Raw genomic sequence first — 20,210 nt, forward strand, 5'->3', positions numbered from 1 at the left:
TTTTTTACAAAAAATAGGTAATTTGCATTTTTGGAGATAAATTGTTATAACTCTGGCACTATGGGAGCAATCTACTTCTGATAAGTTTTGTTTTGTAGCTAGAACATCAGAGCATGCAACCGTGTACAATTCAGAACGCCGGACCGAGGAACTGAGCTTGGGAAGTGCGACCCCCGAAATTCAATGAAGAAAATAAAAAATCTGGAGTTTGCCGCCTCTTCACCTGCTATTTTGGGGAGAAGTCACAAACCTTAGTATTCTCTTCAAGGAATGGACTTTCCAAACAGAATGAAACATGTTTCATGTTCTTGGGTGCCATTGAAGTTGAATAATAATACAAAATGTGAAACTCTGTTTTTATGAAAAATAGGTAATTTGCATATTGCTCAGAAAATTGTAATAACTCGGACACTATGGGAGCAATCTACTTCGGATAACATTTGTTTTGCAGCTAAAACATCAGAGCATGCAACCGTGTACAATTTAGAACGCCGAACCGAGAAAGATGGTTTTGGGGGCGCGACCCCCGATTTTCAATGAAAAAAATAAAAAAATCTGGAGCTTGCCCCCCTTCTCTCGCTATTTGGGAAGAAGGCGCGAACTTTAGTATTCTTTTCAAATAATGGACATTTCTCAAGAGAATGAAACATGTTTCATGTTTTTGGCTGCCATACAAGTATAATAATGAGCCAAAAAGGTGATACTCTGTTCGGAAATGTGGCATGGATATGTTCCGGAGAGGGGGGGAGGTTGGTCATCAATATGAATTTCCCAGGCTTACTCCAGACCTGTGTCATAGTTTCCACCCAAACATAAGAGTATGAAGGTCCAAAAAGCACATTCATTTCGTAATCAGCACCATGATACCATATGGTATCATCGGGCCAGTACGACCTTACTCTGATGATACCATATGGTAGCATCGGGGGAGTAAAGGTTAAGCCTCTAAATATTACGTGGAAAATGCATTGAATTATAATTTTCTCTTGTCCGTATGGGAGTAATAAGGGGACTTGTCAACAGATGGAGGGGATAAGAGCGGGTGGCGCCGTCCGATAGTTGTCGGACATCGTTGTTTGTTGGGCAAACTGAAGGAAGATGGAAACAACTAGGTTCCATTGATACATACAATTTTTGTCGAATATCGCCACCTGACAAAGTATCTCACTACAACGTGCGACAGAAATTGCATGGACTGCAACATCCAACAAAAATCACGTGCATAAACAAGAAGAGCTTTAGACTGCAAATATGCTGCTGGAATTTTATTACTCTTCTGGCACACTTTGCCTTATTTAATGTAGCAGGGCTTACAAAGGTTTTTCTTTCATCATCCTGACGTATTACTGGTTTCGAACAAGTTAACATACGTTTACAATGACATTTCACTATTCTTAGATATCAAGAAGAATCCAACCAAACGGGATATATATTGAATACTATCATGAAAAAGTGAATCATAAATCTGCATTGGTGAAAGTTATAAAAATTGGCAAGTGCATGCTCCCAACCTCAAATTTACTGCAACGCTAGTATTGCAATGAAATTAACGCCACTTTCTATCCTGTCTGCTTAAACTCGTGAGAGATGGTCATTAATCTCTCACTGAGGGAAGTTAATGTCCAATATTATGAAATAAAATACTAATAATAAATACGTAAATATTTTAATATCATATTTACTCGAATCATTCAATCATAAAAGCAAATCACTTTCTTCAAGAATTGACTTTTCTCTGCCAGCCCTGCTAAATTTTCACTTTCCATCTACTGATTTATACGAGGGGTGGCCAGAGAGTAATTTCCGATTAGTAGGGACATTGATTTTCACGTGAAAACCGTGAAAAATGGTAATTGCTGCGAAGTTATGTTTAGGAATGTGCAGTGATGTCTGGACACATTTTTTGCCCGTTCGAAATATCGAAATAATGCAAATTTGGCATAAAATGCGAATTGTTGGCATTTTTAGTGACGTTTTTTAAAGAAATGTCCTAAAACAACGTAAAATTCCATGAAATCCAATATTCTTGTCTTTTCTAGGCCATGTTTGTGTACACTTCGCAACATCTTATTTGATCGCCCGAAAGAATTATGTGTCCCGAAATCGTAAACTTAGCAACATTGCACTTCGGCTCCAGGTGAGAGTAGCCAACTTTGAGTAGGTCCTTCCACTAGACAAAAAACGCTGCGGTGAGAGGTTTTCAATTTAACACTTTCCATGAACTTAGAAACTACAAACCGCTATTATAATACACAATCAAACAAAAATAATAAATTGTAAAAAGAACCTTGAGGGATACTTACGATTCTGCTTGCTCGAATTGAAATTTTGGGGGTTTGAAACACTGAATAGAGTATTTCTCCACCTGGAGGAAATTGCCATCAAGTTTGTGCAGATAGAAGCAAATTTGTGAGAGTTTTATGCGACATTTTATTTACAATACCTTGCATAATATCGAACAGTTCTCAAAAACATATATTTTACACGACTTGTCGAGAAAATCTGCTTGAAACACAGGAAGGTGGGAATCTTCATAAACGTCAACATGTTTTTAAGGGTGTAACGTCATTAAGTTAACACAGAGCAGTTGGTTTGGTGCTGCTCTTCTTATTTTTCATCAAGCGTGAAAGGTCGCGGGTTCAAATCCCACCCTCTTTTTTTTTTTTTTTTGTTTGCTGAACAGATACCGTTGATATTAGAATATTTAAAAAATTAATCCGATGCACATTTGAGGGACGTCCATTCTGCGCATATTTCCCCTTAGAAGTTGGAGATTTCCAGAATTTAAAGTTAAAACTTTTCTTTTTAGTTATTGTTCATATGTTGTGTAAACACACACATCATGATTAATTCACAAATCACATATATGTATTCAGAATGCAAAATGTAATGTTATTTAAGTTATGTATTGTGTGTTCTTCACTGACACCTAAAATATTTATTATTTGATTTCGATATACTAAAAAAAAGATATACAGTTATGTTAAGTAGTGATGTAGTGCAGTACTGTAAGGAAGGAGAGCATTTAATGAGTTCAAATTGCTAAGATTGGTAATTGTATGTCCGTTCCTTCGTAATGACTGTTTTCAATCCCCTCACCACCATCTTACCATGCGTCTAAAACTAATAGTAAATAGTTAATTAACATAAGTAAATTATTATTGCGACGGAGGCCGATTCGATAAGAAACTACTAATAAGTATTTATATAGTGAGTGACAAACAAAAAATTCAAAACCTCATAATGATCATTAATTCCTCACTGCTTTGTATCTAAAATGTTTGTCTTCTTTGAACAGAAAGTACGAGTGTCCGATATAACAAACTTTCCGCACTAACTTTGCAATATTTGAAACCACCATTACAGACTTAGCTCTATGTAACTTGATTCTGTGCATTCCACGTGGCATGTGACTTCCTTCGAGGCCGCGGTGGCTCAGTCGGTAACGCGTCTGACTACCATGCTCAAGGTCCCGGGTTCGATCCCCGGCCGGTTCAAATCCGGGAACTTTTCTAACGGTGGAAGCGGCCCCGGCGCCTACCCAGCGTCGAATAACATGGGTACCTGGGGGGAAACCCTGGGGGGTAAAGGCGGTCAGGGGCGTGATGCTGATCACATCACCCCCACTCACGACCGGATCAAGAAAGTGTGGGGCGTTACCCCCACACCCCCTATACGCCTTCATGGCGTGGTGCTATGCACAGGGGAACACTTTACCTTTTTTATGTGACTTCCTTCTATCATCGAAATAACTTTCTCTTACTATTTCCTTTCCTCTCGTGAAATACAGAGACCAATGTTAACTTCTTAGCCCGATGGATAAACTTTACACCCAACGATATAGTCCTGAAAAAAATCCTGCCTAGGTGGAGAATCGAACCTACGACCTTCCTCGCGAATATCAAGCATGCTACCTCTTCTCCAGCTAGCTCATGTTAAAATTTGCTACCAGTTTGAAGAAACCAATTCACACATAATGTCATTTCTTTAATTTCCTCATGGCAATTTTCATGAGGAAACGAATTCAGATAAAATCGAGAACGCTGAAAGTGAAAAATGATGAACATGTATATTGGCATTCCCTCATATTTTGTAAATTGTGTAAAAATTCCATGATATGAACAAGAAATCGTTTAGTTACGAAGTATGTTGTTGTTTGTTTAAAGTAGGAACAGGAGAGCAAAAAGGAGTAATTTGAAGCAGACCCCGTTTGACAAGAAACTTCAGCTTTTTTCCAAAGACTGTATGAAAAGAGAGAGGAACGAACGTATGAAATATAAAATATGTTTGAAATGAAAACAATGGAAACCTTGAAAGATAATACTAACGAACTTCAAACTATGAAAAACATATTTTCGTTGTGGAAAACTCCAAGTCATTTTCGAAATATGAACTTGATTTTTTTCTGTATTATAAAGTGGAGATATGGGACAATACGATCCCTTAGAAAGAGAATTTTAAGTAAGCTACCTCCAACCTTTTCAATTGTCATAATTACTAATTAGAGTCCGGAAGTTGATGAAAAATCAACTTCTTTTCTGACCCTTAAAATCAATGCTAAACCTGATATCATGTCCGTTTCCCTTCACTTAGAGCCGGAAAACACTTTCTATTTTACATTTTGTTTTTGCATTTTTCAGCCTTTTTTGGCTTTTAGATTATTTGTCAGTATTTTTAACAGTTTTTGTTGCATTTTTGCTTATTTTTGAGGTTTATTTTTCTCCTCCCTTGTTGTTTCGTGAATTTTAAATGCATTTACTAGTAAAAATTACATATTTAGATTTCTTGACATGGTCCTTTTAGCAAATTCACTATGAATCGAAAATACGGTCAATGGAAAAGCATAATATTATTCTTAACTGAAATGTTTGGCAATGGATTAAAATACTTTGTGTGAAGATCTACTTTGAGGTTCTTTTTCTGGACACTATTATCGCTTTAATCTGTAGTTTTAAAGTAAAATTAGTCACAATATTAAATGCAATTACACTCTGGTATACGCGAAGCAGAACTGTATTTTCGGATGCTGGCCGACTACAGTATCATAGAAGGCCCACTCTGAAAGGAGATGAATTGTTTGATTTGGTGTTTTAAGTCAACTTTATGCATAGTAAGGCTAATCGGGACTGGACCTACAGTTTAAAGTGGGATCAGAACAGGGTGCATAAAATAACGTGAACCGTGTGGTGTAGGGGGATCGTTTGCTTATGGAATGGAAGGTCATGGGTTCAAACCTACTTTTTTGCAAAATATTTTTCGGGAAGTAAACGGCTTTGGACAAGAATGCTTATCTACGTTTCTTGGATATTTCCGTTGATATTTATGCGGTTTATGTCCAGCATTTCCGGATGCAGAAAGTTGACATGTAAGTTCTTAATATGTGTTAACTTATAACAGTTGAATGAAAGGAAAAGTATTTCCTAAAATCCTGCCAATCACTGAAAGATTAAAAACATTAGTAGAAGCATTATTTGAGGCATGCACTGTGGCAACGATTATGGAGTGTGGAGGGGCAGATGACCCAGCATTATGCTAAACATTTTCTACCAAGGGAAAGAAACTGTCCTTGCCCTCCCCCCTCCCCCACCTTGCCCCATCAGTTTTGAAACCCAATCGCCGCCACTGAGCATGCATCGCATACATATTTACAGTAATATCATATAATATTATATTACGTTATTAGAACACTTCGTACTCTGTAAATAAAAAGGAAAAAATAATAAGGAAAGGGTGGGATTTGAACCTACGATGTTTCGATCTTGACGAAAACAGTAAAAAAAGCGAAAGTGTTGTCATCTAACCAACTACTCCAGGATATTGCTAACAGAAAGCTCAGTAAAACACGTTAATCTCAGTTGAAGCAACATTGTGCCGGAGTTTCGAACCATTTTTCGCCAAGAACCAAAGAAAAGACACACTTAGCTGAATCGTGTGGTGTTGTGCAAAGTATCTTTTCTAAACATTTCGCATAAAATCATCATAAATTTGCCTTCTTGCATTCAGATGTGACCGCAAACCTTTTCAGTGTTTCACAATGCACATACATTTTCCTATTTTCAAATTCAGAACGAAGAATCTTGTAATATTTTCAACATTCGTATTTCTACTTAACATTTTTTTTGTCTACTCATATATTTTATTACTGCTTTAGGGTATCTTTACTTTATGGAATGTGAAAGAATGAAAAAAATCGCAAGAGCGTTTTCATTCAGGAAGAAGAAATGTTACAAAGTTGGCTACTCTTAGTTGGCTCTGAAGCGCTATGCTGCCAAATTTACGAATTCCGGACTTTGAAATTTTTCAGGGCGGTCAAATAAGATGTTGCGAAGTGTACATAGAACATGAAAGTTTTCCAACATTTTACTCAAGAGTAAACTATAGAGTTATACGTACATGGAATAATTCCGACAGCCACATTAAATCATGTATTTCCCACGATTGTTTTCAACTTCTATCAAAACCATTTTTGGCATCACAGAGCAAAGTGGCAGGGTTCTAACAGGAGCTCGAGTGCATATCTACCGTCACACGGGAGCCACATCTTTGTATTTGTCGCACGAGATATATATTTTGAATTACCAAGCTACTCTATGTGATCAGTAGTATCCGGACACCCACCTGAAAATAAAGTACAAGTTTGGGCAACCCTCCATCGGAAACACTGGCAGTCAATACGGTGTTGGCCCACCCTTAGCCTTGATGACAGCGTTCACTCTCACAGGCATACTTTCAATCAGGTGCCGGAAGCTTCCCTGAGGATAGGCAGCCCATTCCTCGCAGAGTGCCAAAATGAGAAGAGGTATTGATGTGGATCGGTGTGGTCTAGCACGAAGTCGGCATCCCAAAACATCCCACAGATGTTCTATGGGATTCAAATCAGGACTCTGTGCAGGCTAGTCCATTAGTGGGATGTTGTTGTCATCAAACCACCCCCACAAGCCCTGCAGTATGAACGGGTGCTCGGTCGTGTTGAAAGACACAATGGTCATTTCCGAACTGGTCTTCGATGGTAGGAGGATGAAAGCTGTTAAAATGTCAACGTAATCTTGTGCCGTGACATTGCCATGTGAAGCAACAAGGGGGTCAAGCCCCATCCAGAAGAAACATGACCACACTGTAACCCTGCCACCTCCGAATTTCACTGTCGGCACTATACAGGCTGTTAGATGTTGTTCACCAGTCATTCGCCACACCCCCACCCTACCAAAGGATCGCCACATTGTGTACTGTGATGCATCACTCCACACAAAGGTTTTCCACTGTTCTATGGTCCGGTTTCGACGCTCCTTGCACGACACGAGGCAGCGTTTGGCATTTGTGTGTGTGATGTTTGACTTATGGGCAGTTGCTCGGCCATGGAAACCAAGTAGTAATGGTGCTTGGAGTAGATTCTGATGCAGTTCGGAATTCCTGTGTGATGGTGGCGATTGATGATTGACGATAATGCTGTACGACCCTCTTCAACACTCGATGGTCTCTGGAGGTCAACATGGGCAACATGGGCGGAAACAGTGGACAGAGGGATGTTTAGGAGGGTGGAAATCTTACACACAGACTTCCTACACAAGTGGCACCCAACCAACTGACCACGTTGAAAGTCTGTGAGTTCCTCAGACCATCCCGTACCTACTGCTGTCTCACACTGTGTGCAGACTACTGAGTTCGCTGACTATGTGTTCCACGCGGTAGATGGCAGTACTGTGTCACCCTCTATGATAAACACACGTTTCGCTGTGTGTCTGAATACTTTTGATCACATTGAGTCGCACCATCGGCATTTGTCGAGCGAGTAATAATGGAACTCAGTCGTTAGGGCGTCTGACTACTATGCGAGAGATCCTGGGTCGATCCCCTGCGGGGGAGAACCAGGATGTTTTCCACCTATTCAAACTGCTCCAGCACACACCCAGCATCATATGAAGCTGGTACCTTGAGGAAACTTTGAGGGATAAAGGTAGCCAGGAGCGTGGTGCTGATCACATCACCCCCACCTTCAGCCGTGATCAAGAAAGTGTGGGGCCCTAATTCCAAACCCCTATACACCTTCATTTAAAAGTGCAGGGGAGCACTTTACTTTTACTTCCTCAAAAATCTGTTCCAACATATCAAACTGTCACGAAAATATGTAGACCATGTGACCTACAATTTAAAATAATAGTTTACAAGCACAATGGAGTATTAAGTTTCGGTTTATTTGGCAGATAAATGTTCTAAAACAAAAACGCGAATTTGGAAAACGTAACACTAACAAGTCAAAAAAAGATAATGTCAATTTTTGGTGCCATAATATACCGGTATCTGTCACGTGAGATTGATTGATTTTAATTTTTTGGGTGCGTCGCCACTTATGGTCATTATACACCCTTCAGTATATACGGGGAAAATTCCATTATCTAAAATTCTTACCTTAAAATTAAAAAAAGGGGTATGGAAAATAACTTTCAAAATATCAAACTCACGAAGAGGCGTAAGCCATGTGACTTACAATTTGAAACAGTAGTTTAGAAACACCATGAAGGTATAACTTCATACATTTGCCAGAAAATGCGCTAAAATGAAAACATGAATTTTGGGAAAAATAACACTGTATAGTAAAAAATAAAAAATAAGAAATTACACCAATTTGAAAAAAAAATAACAAAATATCAAGGTCCCTACCGATTAGGCATAAATAAAACAAGAATATCAGTTGTAATTTTTTGCATTAGTAACGGTTGAGTCCTAACCTAATTTTCGGCATAATCACCACCGTTGTGCCGTTGTTATGGCATTTGTCGTAGCATGACACTAATGGTATATGTGTCTGACAGCAAAGACTGGAACTATCTCTACTGCAGTGTAGGTATCAAATCCTTGCTCTGTCAGAAACCTCTTCAGTTAAACAAAGAGATGAAAGTCTGTACATTCAAGGCCAGGACTGTACAGTTAGTGGTCCAAGATCTCTCACCTGAAGTGATGCAAAGGGCCCGTGTGTACTCAGCTGTATGGGGTTGTGCACATTCACTTGGCCTTCCGTGAATTGTCTGCACCATAGTCTGACCATACTGTCACTCACGACGTCCGGTCTGCACACCTCACACGATTGCTGGTGGCTCTGTGCCAAATTCTGAGCGTGCAATATAGGCTACGTCACAGTCGTTGGGAGACTGTATGAGAGCTGCAATCTTTAACCTAGAACTGTCCTAAAACGGCTACATTGCAACTGTAGCAGATTACAGTTACATGCCACTTCTTCCTGCCTGCATGTGTGTGTGTGTCGCTCTCCGACCACTAGTGCTGTGTATAGGCACCATTGGAGCTTTTTTCAGGATGCCGCTCGTATATGAACTTTCAGAAGCTTTTATTATTAGTGTTTTCCTGTTTTAATGTGTGGTTAGCTAAATCAGGTACCTATACAATGCAATTCTATAAATTCCTTGCGTTAAATTTCTAATGCCTACTGTACATACCCTTTTCGTCAGCAATAATGGTATAACTGCATGTTGTCAGTTTCACAGTACTTCACTTGGATATACTGTACTGAAGCAGAAATCCCATTGATAATGTAAGGAAATATGACACTTTATTTTGTTCGTTTCAATTGTTTCACTTATATGCAAGAGTTAAGTTGTTTGCTTTACAGAGAGGAGAGAAGTAGCTTTATGCATTGAAAAATGAGTCCGCAGTCCGCACTCATGGTTCTTGCATGCAGAGGGTTCCAAACCTCAGTGGAAATATCAACATATAATACCGAGAATGTATAAGGAGACTGATAAATTACAAATTGTATTTCTTAATCAATCACTCTTCACTCTTATCTCATTTAGTCGTAACTTTAAAAATAATCAGGTATTTTATTTTAAACTTACTGTGTATGATAAAATTCCATAATCCTTCCCTAGCTTGTGAATTGTAATGATTTTCCAAATTCACTATTTTGCAGTTTGAATTCAAATCATAGAGAATGAAGAAATTAAGTCAATTTCATAGAAGATAATATTGGTACTTAACAAATCCATATCTGAATCTGTATGAGTTTATTATTTCATTTGCAAAAACATTGATTTAGTTTAGTTTGTAATTGTCAGGGAAAAATGTAAATTTTGTCCTGGAATACCTGGAAAAGTCAGGGAATTTCATTTCTGCTTGTTTGTAGCCACCCTGAATGTGGAAACGTAATATCAGGGTTTCACTGTATAAGTTTGAGGGACTGAAGAAAAATAATGTGCAACTGAGAGAAACGTATTATTAAAAGACAGTTAAAACAGTAAAAACAAAAATAAAAGGGAACACCAAACTTATGGGTGTAATATAAAGCACAATTCAGGTTCAAGAAAAGTCACTCATAAAGCTCTTGTTGTGTCCATCAAGAATGAAATGCATGCTTATGCAATGTTGCCATGTTAACCAAAAAAGAAACAGTAATTTAACTTTTATACATTTTTAAATCTCTAATCTTCTAATGTTTCTAATCTTACAGTGTAAGGTAAAGGTAAATGTTCCCCGTGCATATAGCACCGTGCCATGAAGGCACATTTAGGGTATGTGGGGGTAGGGCCCCATACATTCTTGATCTCTGACATTTTGGATGTGATGTGATCAGCAACATGCTCTTGCTGCCTTTACCCCCAGGGTTACCCCCCCAGTTACCCATTGATTTGAGACTGGGTGAGCGCTGATTTGATTTATGTGGGGACAAGGCCAAAAAATTTGGTATCAAACCCGGGTCTCCCACGTGGCAGTTAGATGCCATACCAACTAGACCACCGTAGCTCTTATAATGTAATTTTGAGAATACATAAAATGTAAAGCGATGTGGGACATATTCCATGTTATTTTCAAAATGCAATAATTAATTGTCATTATGTGTAGAAATTAACTGTGTTGGTAAAGATATCAATGTGTACATGGTGGATACTGGTGACAAGTTGTCTTTATTGTATTATTCCAGGAAATTGAAAGCAGGGCACCTTTATTGAAGAAACAGCATGAAGAGTATGAAACAGCAGTGAAAACCAACTTCACTCTGGGGAAGCAAATAGATGAAATGATGACAGAATGTGAGCAATGTCGCCACGAAGTTTCTGAAGCTCGAAAGACAGTTGGCCACCTTTCGAGAGAATGTGAACGCCTGAAAGAAGAGAATCAAGATTTGGGAAGACAAGTGAGTGAACCTTCTGCACTTATTGGCGTTTTACCTGTAGAAAGAGTAACATCTACAGTTTGATATAAAAGGTATTTGCTATCTAGGCAAGTCAGTATGGTACATCATAAGTAAGATTGCTGATAATGTCGTTGATCCGTTATTTTCATAAATAATCAGTTCTTTAGTGCAAAAGTCTGCCATTTTGTTGTGATAAAATAACTGTAAAACATGTACTTGGAGAAATTATTACAAAGTAAGTTCTCATTTCAACTTTCCTAACGAAGTTCTCTCTCAGAAAGAGAATGTAAACTGGATGATGCTTGGCCGAAGTATCCTTTAATTCGAAGTTCTTTACATTCCCCAGCTGTTAAGATAGGACTTCTAATGTATTTCCATAAGGATAAATCAAAATGTGGATATTTTTTTTAATTCAAAGTATTTTTATACAAGACCCTTTGGCAAAACTAGTTACACTTAATTTGAAGTAGACACTTGGCATAAACCAAGGAGAAAATATTGAACTAGGAGAGAGTGTGGATGTTATTTTAACTTGACCTTGACTTGTTTCCTTGTAAGAGCTGGCTGACAACCTGGGGACAGCTTGAAAGGAGAACTGCAGTTGCTTCCTTTGTTAATGTGCATGGCTTACACATTGTGTCCAAACTCTGGGGAAGGCAGCATTTAGCGAGAATCTGTTTGGCAACAGTGTGCTTGTTGTCAGGATCTGCCCATTTCATCCTCATGCGGAATGCTCAAAGCATTTTTTTTATTTTCCTTCCTTGATAAAAATAAAAGGTGAACTGCGAAAACGTGCCTCAGAGCATTTATGAATATGTATAAATGAAATGAGATTTGGATTAATACAAGTTGAAATTTTTTCACATGTGTGGAGAAAAATTCACTGTATTAGTTTCTTATGAAGTAGCACAAGGATCAAAGAACATGGAGCTATTCACTCATAGGGAACTAATAAACCTCTAGTTCACAGCTAGACTGATGAGAGAGACTTCCAGCCACCACACTCTGTATTTTGGAACATTCCTGTGGTCTTATCTTTTTTTTTCACATAGCACTGTTGAAAGTAAGCTCTGCACCTTAAGTTAAATATTTTGAATATACTCGTGTGTGCCATTTAATTGCATTGAGTAAGTATTTTTTTTGGATACATTGGAATGACACACCCTTTATATAGTTAATATATTTGTATATGTGTGTGTGTGGGGTGGATGAGATGTGGCAATACGTAAGGTTAAAATAGAGGAAACATCTGCTTATAGCCTTGAATCTTTGGAAAGTTCACCTTGAAATCTGGGAATTATACTTGAATTTTATCGTGGTCCTAGAGTGGCTACCCTGTGTAATGATCTGCCTTTGATATCTAAAATTAAACTTTCGTACCCCATGGGATGAACTCGCTGGCAAGTTCTGAAGGCTGTGACCCCACAAGAGAAAGAAGATTCCATGCTGCCTTTCCACATGGTCAGTTCCAAACATGAGAATACGTATTTGTTTGTTCCTGAATTCTTTAATTCTCATTTTAGGTGCAGGTGCTGGTGAAAGAAGTGGAGAGCACCAGAGCTGGTAATCAGGCTCCTGATGAAGAGCAACCCCAAGAGGAAACAACTTCAGCACAGGTATGCATTTGCCTGCTTATTTTTTAGCAAAAAATGATAAGAGGGACCCAAATTACAACTACATTGTATGGCCAGATTCCAAATTGATTCATATTGGATATCATTTTCATATTACAGTGAAATCTCAGTTATACGTTTTATGGGAGATGGAAGGAAAGAAACTTATAACTGAGAAAAACATATTATTGAAAGATAATTAAAATGATAAAATTAAGTACACAAAGAAAGAAAAGGAGTACTACATATGCACCAAAGTTTGTTGTATTGCACTGATCTAGTCTAAATCATTATTATAAATACACAAAATCACGAGAAATAGACAGTGAAGTGTGTGTTTGGGGGGGGGGGGGGATGCAAGCAAGGTTTATCCGCTTAATCCGTTCAGCCAATTCCCTGCATGAATATGTTGAACATTAGGACGTTTACCTCAATCTTATGTTTACTGTAACTCTTTTTTCCCACTTTATATATTTTCCAAACCCAGCCAGAAGTCTGTATATGCTAGGCAACCTCTCCCTCCCCTCCCCCTCCCCCTTGCTTTTGCAGCAGTCTCATTCACCATGCGACCTTGAACTCCTGCCTTATGATTGGGAAACAAACGCACGGTTGCCAATTGAGGTGTCTTTGTTCTCCCTTCCTCCACAAAAATTTATGTGGACAATTGAGAGTATACGGGAGAGGGGGACTTGCTTGGAAAACTTTCATTTCTTCTTTTTTGCCAGGAAATAGGTAAGGAGAATTTGCCAACCTCAGTTATATTATAAACAATCTTGAAAGATGCACCCCTTAAACGTAGGCAATCAAGGTATTTTTCGTCATTAATATGCATTTAGAATGCTTTCGTAGGCCTTTTCTTTGACCAATAACAGAGATAAATCTTCAAACAGGACCAATAGAAGTTCGTTTACACCGCTTGTGTCAAGAGATATACTAATAAATCAGCCGTCATTTTTAATACGTCCGCCATTGCTGAACAACAGGGTATTTTAAATGCCTCCAATCTTTAAAATTATATTAAGACTGATATTAAACTACATTTGAAGTTTCATGCTTTTATCACAAAAATGCACAATTCAGCAAAATATCTGCACACATCGGAAGATACAAGGTGCATTCAATAAATAACCAGAAAAGTAGTATAAAAAGATCTAAAATACGACAGTGATTGTTATATGTTTGTTATTGCATGAAGCCATCTGTAAGCTATTCATAGCTGAGGCTGTCACTCATGCCTCGTGCACTGGATGCTGGGAAACAGTTACACAAGATGGCGGCACCCTTACCTGGAGCAGCGAAGTGTTGTGAAATTTTTGTTGAGTGAAGGCGTGAAACCAATAGAAATTCATCACCACATACGGTGACAACTGTATGAGTCGATCACAAATCTACGAGTGGGAAGTTCAAACAGGGCATAACCAGTGTTGAAGATTCTCCTCATCCAGCTCGCTCTGTCACTGCAGTCACGGAAAGCAACATTGCTCAAGTGGAGGACTTGATACGGGAGAACCGGCATATTACTATCAGTGAAATTCCTTCCCAGATGGAAATAAGTGTAGGATCACCTCACCATATAAGTCGTGACATACTGAGGTTCAGGAAAATGTGTGCGAGGTGGGTTCTGATGAAACGTTTCCACACCGGAAATTGGGAGATGTGTTGATGTGTGCAGGGAGCTTTTGCGCCATTATGAAGCTGATGGTGAGGCATTTCTTCATCGTATTGAAAGTTGGGTTCATTTCTATGAATCAGAACATAAGAAGACAACAATGGAATGGCAACATCCTTCGTCTCCCAGACCGAAGGAGGTGTGTGCTCAACGGAGTGACGGAATGGTCACCCTGGCACTGAGCTCACCGCGTCCCTTATTCTGAATGGCTCTTCGCAATGTCCCCAGTGTTTCACAGTAACGGTTAGCTTACGCAGTTTCACCTCTGGGCAGAGACTCTATGAGCAGAAAGCCTTGTCTGTCCCAGAACATGGTGCACATCACTTTTCGCGACGACACAGTCTGTTTGAACTTCATCCTGCATGGAGATCCACTGTGATGCCAATGCATGAGCTGCTGCTTGCTTTCTGGGGTGCTGTATGCAATCCACTTTTCATCCCCTGTGATGATTCAGTTGAGAAAATCGTCATCATCATGGTAACGCTGCAGAAATGTCAGCGCTGTGCTCATGCAATTTCCTTTGTGTTTGGACGTCAGTTGTTTCGGCACCCACCGGGCACACAATTCCGGAACAAGAGGCATTTGGTAACATTGTCGTTCAACAACAACCGATAAATCTGCAGAAAATGTCTGTTGAGTTCCGTGATTGTGACGCAACAATCCTCCAATATGCGCTACTGCACCTGCTCCACAAACTCGTCCATAACGGCCAATGGCTGCCCGCTGCGCTTGTCGTCATGCACATTTTGCCGGCCTTCATTAAATGTCCTCCATCAACGATGCACCATGTGCTTGCTCATGACGTCTGGCCCATACACCTGGCACAGCTGACGATGAATTTCGATGGGCTGTATGTTTTGTGCATTTAAGAACTTGATCACCGAACGAACCTCGCATGCGGCGGGAGATGGAATAAGAGCCACCATGTTTCATCTGTGCCGCGACGCTACTGAGGACTTTCGGAAGGCGTCTTCTAGGACATTCACTAGCCAGGGCATGAGCATGGCCTGCCACCTGTGTGCAAGTGGGATACTTACTTTCTGAATACGCCTAATCTTTTGATTTGATGGCATTTTTTTTATTTGATTTTGTGAACAATTTTTGATGACCAATGCTATTTATTACGGATTTGTGATTTCGGCAAAATCAGAGTAAGGAGAATATTATAGACGCTGATAAAGATTTATGCCGATTATTTCATCCACGATTTTCTTGCTCGTCTGTGCACAGGAGCTGATTATGGGCGAGGGTTGAAGTGGACCCCTCCTCTTTTCCTTTTACGTCTAAAATGAATCAACCAGTTCTGGATACGTTCTTGAAAACAATCAAAAACCATAGGACATGTAAAAAATAAAAAGTGACCCCCACCATCTCAGCTCATTCCCCGCCACTGGTATGCACGGCAATGTGATAATTGCAGAATTCAGGTACCCCTTTTTTATTTTAATGCAGCTGTCTGCATAGGAAATATTGCCCGTATTATTGTCTGTTGCATGGTAAAACGTAAAGCAAGGATCATTTCCTCTTCACACTGCTGATAAAAGTTTGCTCTTCAACAGTTGCGTTATCTTTAAATTGCGAAGGATTTTCTCTTTTGCCACCTGTTACTCTAACTCCCCGCTGGTCTTGTTGTTTTTACGCTGCAGCTGGTGCCACTGTTTCGTCTAGAGTCTGCAAAGCTGTCGCTTGCAGATAACAACAATAACTCATCCAGCGCAAAGGCTGGCCCCCGTGGCGGATGGTTTGCATATCGCGTTACAATGCCAGGGGTCCTGGGTTCGAATCCTGGCCTGGGCATGTCTGTTTGTGTGTCCATTCATCATATCATCACTCATCCCCATCTTTGCAAATTAGCCAAAAGTGTCACAAAAAGTGAAGCAAAATAGAGCAAATCAATCAATCATCCAGCGCAAAGGAAAAGTCATTGTTTTGAATCTTGCAATGCTGTTCCAATTTGACGATAACAAAATTCGATCTTCAGAAGGAAAAACAAGAGTTAAAACAACTTCATGATCTGCACCTTCTGATAAGCAAAACTATAACTTTTAAATTGCACCTGACACAAGAATGAACTTCTTGAACTCAGAGCAGTGTTGTAATCAAGGAGTCCCAAGTTTGATAACCGGCTGAGGCCCATAGTGGTTCGGATTCCACTTTAAACTGTAGGTCCAGTCCAGATTAACCATTCTGTGCATAAATTGGACTTCGACGAAATCTCAGAGCAATATTGGAAGGAAGTGCACACACAGTTCAATATAATATAATCACAGCTTTTCTTCAGAACCATTCACGTGCTATATATAGTGGAACTCCGATTTCACATTCCCGGATTTTACATTCTCCCACATTATACATTCAATCTTGATGGTCCCAACAAAACAAAATGTTATAAAATTTTTCTCGATTATACATTTTCCTGCATTTTAAGTTTTCTCAGCTTGGTCCCCAGAAAAACGTAAAATCGAGGTTCTACTGTATAAGAGTTTCGCCTGCAATAAACGAGATATTGTTTTCCTTTCCGTAGGTGTCAATGCAAACAAGTTTCTCATGAACTAGAATTGTAAGAATTTTGTGGAAGAGCAATGACTGCATAATTAAAAGAAGATAACATTATTTTAAATCCTTTTTTGTGAAAAAATTTTCATGTTCTATTTTCCTTCTGACAACACACATCCTGTGCATAACAGGTTGTATAACTACACAGGGTAAATAGTGTTACCGTCTCCTAGGAATCTTTGTGTCCGTTTATGCTCCATGCCTATATTTTGTGTAACATTTTTTAGTTTCTTTAAAACTTAAAACTTAACAATGTTATTATGTAGTACTTGTAAAGCTTATTTTGACTTAACAATGTTATTATGTAGTACTTGTAAAGCTTATTTTGACTTAACAATGTTATTATGTAGTACTTGTAAAGCTTATTTTGGAAGCTGTCACCAAGTTTAAAACATCCGTTATGGGGGTGATTTATACCAGAAGCGTGCAGTAAAGGAAGATGGAGCAACTGCCACTTGCATTGTTTTTTTAAAAACAATTTTGATATCTTAAGTTCATTTTTTCAATGTCTTTGTACACCTTGAAATGTATCTACTTTAACATATTTACATATGCAGACTTTTCATTTCCTGTCGTAACATATGCAGACTTTTCATTTCCTGTCGTATTGGCTGCGAACATAAAGCGGCTACATCCTTCACGAGGCTTGGCAATGCGGCACAGCTGATCCACGTTGGAAGGAAGAGGACTGCTTGCCTTTCTCCCTGCTTTTTGAGTGACTAATGCAGTTCTTGCATGGTCACTGTCTTTCCTCCTTCACGAAAAAATAGGTTTACCGCAAGCGATCTCCGGCCCGCTTCATGTTTGGCAAAGGTGTCCATGCTGGCCACAAGTGTTGCTAACGTCCAGAATTTTCTATGCATCCGTTTCACCACCTAACTCGGTACGGTGTGAAATTTTACAGTTATGAACAAATTAGCTTATGAAGTTAGTCAATGAGTACCACTTGTATGGTATATATAGGAAATAAAATCACCAGCCAATACGTGGACATATCCGTCAATGTGGTCAGTATCTCCAAAATATAGAGTGTATGTAACACTGCAAATAGGGTGAGGAAGAGCGAAGAGGGAGCATTTGGAAGTGTAGGAGCTGCATATACGTGTTTTCTTTACTGTGTCTTTATCCTGTGTTTTCTTGTTCTTTTGTGTGGTGTTTTTCCTGTCTTGTGTTAAGATATGGTCTATATTGATAATAACCACCATGGTTGATAAACGAGATGAGCCATCGATTTGGAGTAGGACAGGTATGGACTCGATTAGTGATCTTCTTTAAAAACCGTTCAGTTCAAGAACTTGTACCAAGAAGTTGGAAGTTGTGAATCATGAGAGACCATGTCCTGAACTATACATAACCATAACAAGTAAGAAAAATGGGAAGGTTTTCATTAACCTTTTCGGGCAGGGCCTATAGATGTCAGAAGTAACTCAAGGACGGACGACGAATATTTCGTCAAACAAATGTTTTGGTAATAAGTTTAATAAACAGGATACCGAATTAAAAAAAAAAAACAACACATGGAATCTTTTTTGGTTTATTCTCCAAGCTCCGAGTAGACTGTGATGTCATTCTTGCATCGCCAGGGTAATTGTTGTGCTGTCGTTTTCACCTTTATATAACTTGACAATCAGCGACTAGTGGCGGTTTGCCCTGACCGATAGGCGCTAGCCAACGGACTTGATTTTGAGTTCTTTCTTTCTTTTTTCTTATAAAATTTACTATTTGTACTATCGTATTCGCCTTTATATAACTTGGGCCAATCACCGTATAGTGGCAGTTTGCCCTGATCGATGGACGCATTTCTGATGACGTCACTGCGGCCAGTTGTGATGAAAATTCTCCTTGACCTTCAGTTTTCTTTTTTTTTTTTTAAAAAAAAACTTACTATTTGTATTATCGTTTTGATACTATGTATTCACCATTACATAACTTGGGGCAATCAGATCAGCCCAGATCGATTGGATGGGAGCTATCCAAACTTTAAAAAAAAAATTAAAAAAAAATTGTACACATCGACATGTTTACCTTACCAAACGAAAGCCTTGGAAATTCTGAATAAAACGAGCCCTCATTGGCATTTATCGTGTTATTACAACTTTTTTAAAAAAAACATTTTCCAACATGTTACATTTTGCTTAAAATGAGCCCCGTCCTTGGTGAATTTCCATGCATGATGAATATTTCGTCATCCACCTCAAAAGGGTTAAGTAGTTAAAAGTGTATCAGTGAAATACAATATATTGTTTGAATTTGTTTGTCAACTTTATGCACAGAAAGGCTAATTGGGACTTGACCTACAGTTTAAAGTGGGATCCGAAGCACTCTAGCGATTATCAAATCTGAGGCCCGTTCATTACAAGGCAACAAAGTTACGTGTTGTGTGGTTATGTAGTATCAATGTTATTTATAAATCATTTTGTTGGAACATGGAACTTTACAGGCCAGAATTTCAGTAATTTCCGTAATGCAGTGCAATAACATGAACATTCCCTAAGTCACACACTTGCAGTGATGTACAAAAGGGGGATTGGTGGGATCATAACCTCTACTTTGGCACAATATTCCAAAAAAAAAGTCAAAACTCAGGAAAAAATATGACATAATACTTAGAGACCGGGTTAGCGTTGGGAGCTAGAGCCCCCTTTACAATTTCAGCCCCCTCCTGTATGCATATCAGTGATTTATCCACACACACCTCACAACCCCCGCCCCCAACTCACATTTCCTCAATACCCTCCTAAAATTTTTCACAAAGGCCAATTTTTTTTGGTAAGTTTGCCTCCAAATTTACCCTTATATTACATTTGAAATTGTTGTAATTTTGTTGTAATTAGCCGAAATGAAAAACTTACCCATTGCTTGCCTATCATGAAAATTCACGGCATGCCCCTGATTTATACTCTAATTTATTTACACCTGAAAAATACATGCCATTTTGAAAAGTTTGTATAACTCGAAGCCATTTAATTCTATGTTGACATTGTTTGTTCCCTTGAACTTCGTATTAACGTATTAATATGTATTTCTTCATATTTCACTGTATTAAATTATGTAACGTGTAAATTTGCACAAGAGTCATTAAAAAGAAGGCCTAAGGACAATTTTAACCCCCCTTTTTTTTTTTCTTTTTTTCTCATGTGGCTGGTCGAGGGTGGAAATTGGTTGAAATTTCAATAACGACCCCTTCGAAATAACAACCCTTTTCCCGGGAACAACCCTTTTACCTGGA

The 20,210-nt window shown here is 38.8% G+C and overlaps 1 protein-coding gene across 1 annotated transcript in view; it reads left to right on the top strand.

The window, feature by feature from the left end:
- Mgtor (nuclear basket protein megator) overlaps window positions 1–20,210 on the top strand; it is a 362,060-nt gene that overhangs the window by 117,022 nt on the left and 224,828 nt on the right. Inside the window, exons 8-9 of the mRNA XM_083118344.1 lie at window positions 10,931–11,143; window positions 12,667–12,759. Coding sequence (XP_082974470.1) covers window positions 10,931–11,143; window positions 12,667–12,759 — 306 coding nt within the window. The remainder of the gene's footprint in view (window positions 1–10,930; window positions 11,144–12,666; window positions 12,760–20,210) is intronic.

This window comes from Lepisma saccharinum, chromosome 3 (genome assembly GCF_977018435.1).
Source record: "Lepisma saccharinum chromosome 3, izLepSacc3.1, whole genome shotgun sequence".
Classification (NCBI taxonomy): Eukaryota; Metazoa; Arthropoda; class Insecta; order Zygentoma; family Lepismatidae; genus Lepisma; species Lepisma saccharinum.